Source organism: Poecilia reticulata, unplaced genomic scaffold, assembly GCF_000633615.1.
Source record: "Poecilia reticulata strain Guanapo unplaced genomic scaffold, Guppy_female_1.0+MT scaffold_1934, whole genome shotgun sequence".
NCBI classification, from domain to species: domain Eukaryota; kingdom Metazoa; phylum Chordata; class Actinopteri; order Cyprinodontiformes; family Poeciliidae; genus Poecilia; species Poecilia reticulata.
In genome coordinates, this window is record NW_007616663.1 from 1 (window position 1) to 1,782 (window position 1,782).

Consider the following 1,782-nt stretch of genomic DNA (forward strand, 5'->3'; position numbering starts at 1 on the left):
GATGAGTCTGAAGAAGAGGCGCCACCTCCCAAGAAAGCAGCCAAGGCAGCTGCAAAGCCTGCCAAGGGTCCTGCCAAGCCTGCAGTGAAGACTAAACCTGCAAAGGAGTCTTCTGATGAAGAGGATTCTGAGGAGGAGGCTCCGCCCCCTAAAAAGGGTGCTCCTGCTAAGCCTGCAGCAAAGGCACCAATCAAGGCTGCTGCTAAAGAGTCCTCTGATGATGATGATGATGATGAGGAAGATGACGACTCAGAAGAAGAGGCCCCACCACCCAAGAAGACCCAAGCAGCCAAGCAATCAGCAAAACCAGCAGCTAAAGGACAGCCCGCTCAAGAGTCATCTGAGGAAGATGACGAGGAAGATGGTAAGACCAGGTTTGCTTTAATATAAAATCTGTACATTACTACAGTGTTGTGATGATTACAAGGGACTTAATACTGATCATGTATGATGTCACCTTTTCATATATCTGATGCAGGTTAATTGCGTTTGGTCTTGTTTTTTTTGTTGTTGTTTTTTTCACAATGAAATGAGACTTAATAATGTTTACATTCTGCAGACTCTGAGGAAGAGATGGATACCACTCCAGCTCCTGCAGCCACAAAGGCAAAGAAAGCTGGCATGGTCAAAGCAAAGGAGGAGTCAGAAGAGGAGGAGGATGATGATGATGACGATGAAGATGATGACGATGAAGATGATGACGATGAAGATGATGAGGAAGAAGATGGTGAGTTTAAGAATACATATTTTCCTCCCTGCTGAGGAATAAAACTTGTATTTGGTTCTGTGGGCTCAAGATTTGCCTCCAGTTTCCTTTTTCTTTTTTTTTGAAATATTTATTTTTGTGCCATCAAGTTTAAAATTCTTTCTTTCCTCCACAGAAGCCTCAGTGAAACCTGCAAAGAGAAAAGCGGAAGGCAAGAAAGAGACACCACCTGCTAAGAAAGTAAAGTCAGATGGTGAAGGTAAGGAAGGATTTTATTGAAAATGTGAACAAAATTTCTACATTGAATGCCACTTCACATAAAATAATGAAACTTGTTACTTTTATTTAGGGCTCAGTTTATTTGTTGGAAATTTGAACTGCAACAAAGATTTTGAAGAGATCAAAGATGGGCTGAGAAAGTTCTTCTCAAAAAACGACATTGAGGCCACTGATGTTCGCCTTGGAATGTCAAAGTAAGCAGCTATTTTGAGTCATTGACTGCTGTGTACATTAAAGATTTGTGCTTTTTGTGGAATGAGCTGGCAGTATATTGTGTCAGATTAAATCTTGCACATTTTAAACTTGGGCACATTGAAGATTTCAGTTTTGTGGCCTGAATGTTTTGGCAAAGAGAATTTATTAAATGGAAGACATTCTCTTGTTTTGGACAGTGTTAAAAGTGATATGCGTCTTTTACCTTGATAGGAGATTTGGCTATGTAGACTTTGCAAATGAGGACGATCTCAACAAAGCGCTGGAGCTCAACGGCAAGAAATTCATGGGTCAGGAGGTGAAGCTGGATAAAGCTCGCAGCAAAGAGAACTCACAAGAGGGCAAGAAAGGTAATACTACCTACTTATAATAACCTTTATTATGTGGGTTTGGTAGCTATATTACTTTTTTGGGCTGTTTTTTTTTTACCCCGTTTCTAATAATACATGTTTTTCAGAGAGAGATGCTCGGACACTGTTTGTAAAAAACCTTCCTTACTCTGCAACAATCGATGACCTGAAAGAGGTGTTTGAAAGTGCGGTTGACGTTCGGTTACCACAAGGCCAAACTGGTTCAAACAGAGG

The 1,782-nt window shown here is 40.9% G+C and overlaps 1 protein-coding gene across 1 annotated transcript; it reads left to right on the forward strand.

Moving 5' to 3' along the window:
• Positions 1-6: 6 nt before the first annotated feature.
• LOC103461510 (nucleolin-like) lies at positions 7-1,777 on the forward strand (the record flags this gene model as incomplete). Its single annotated transcript, XM_008403792.1, has 6 exons — positions 7-364; positions 560-727; positions 882-965; positions 1,056-1,179; positions 1,412-1,548; positions 1,656-1,777. Coding segments are annotated over exons 2-6 (621 nt in total), but the record flags the coding sequence as incomplete, so codon positions are not given.
• Positions 1,778-1,782: the final 5 nt, after the last annotated feature.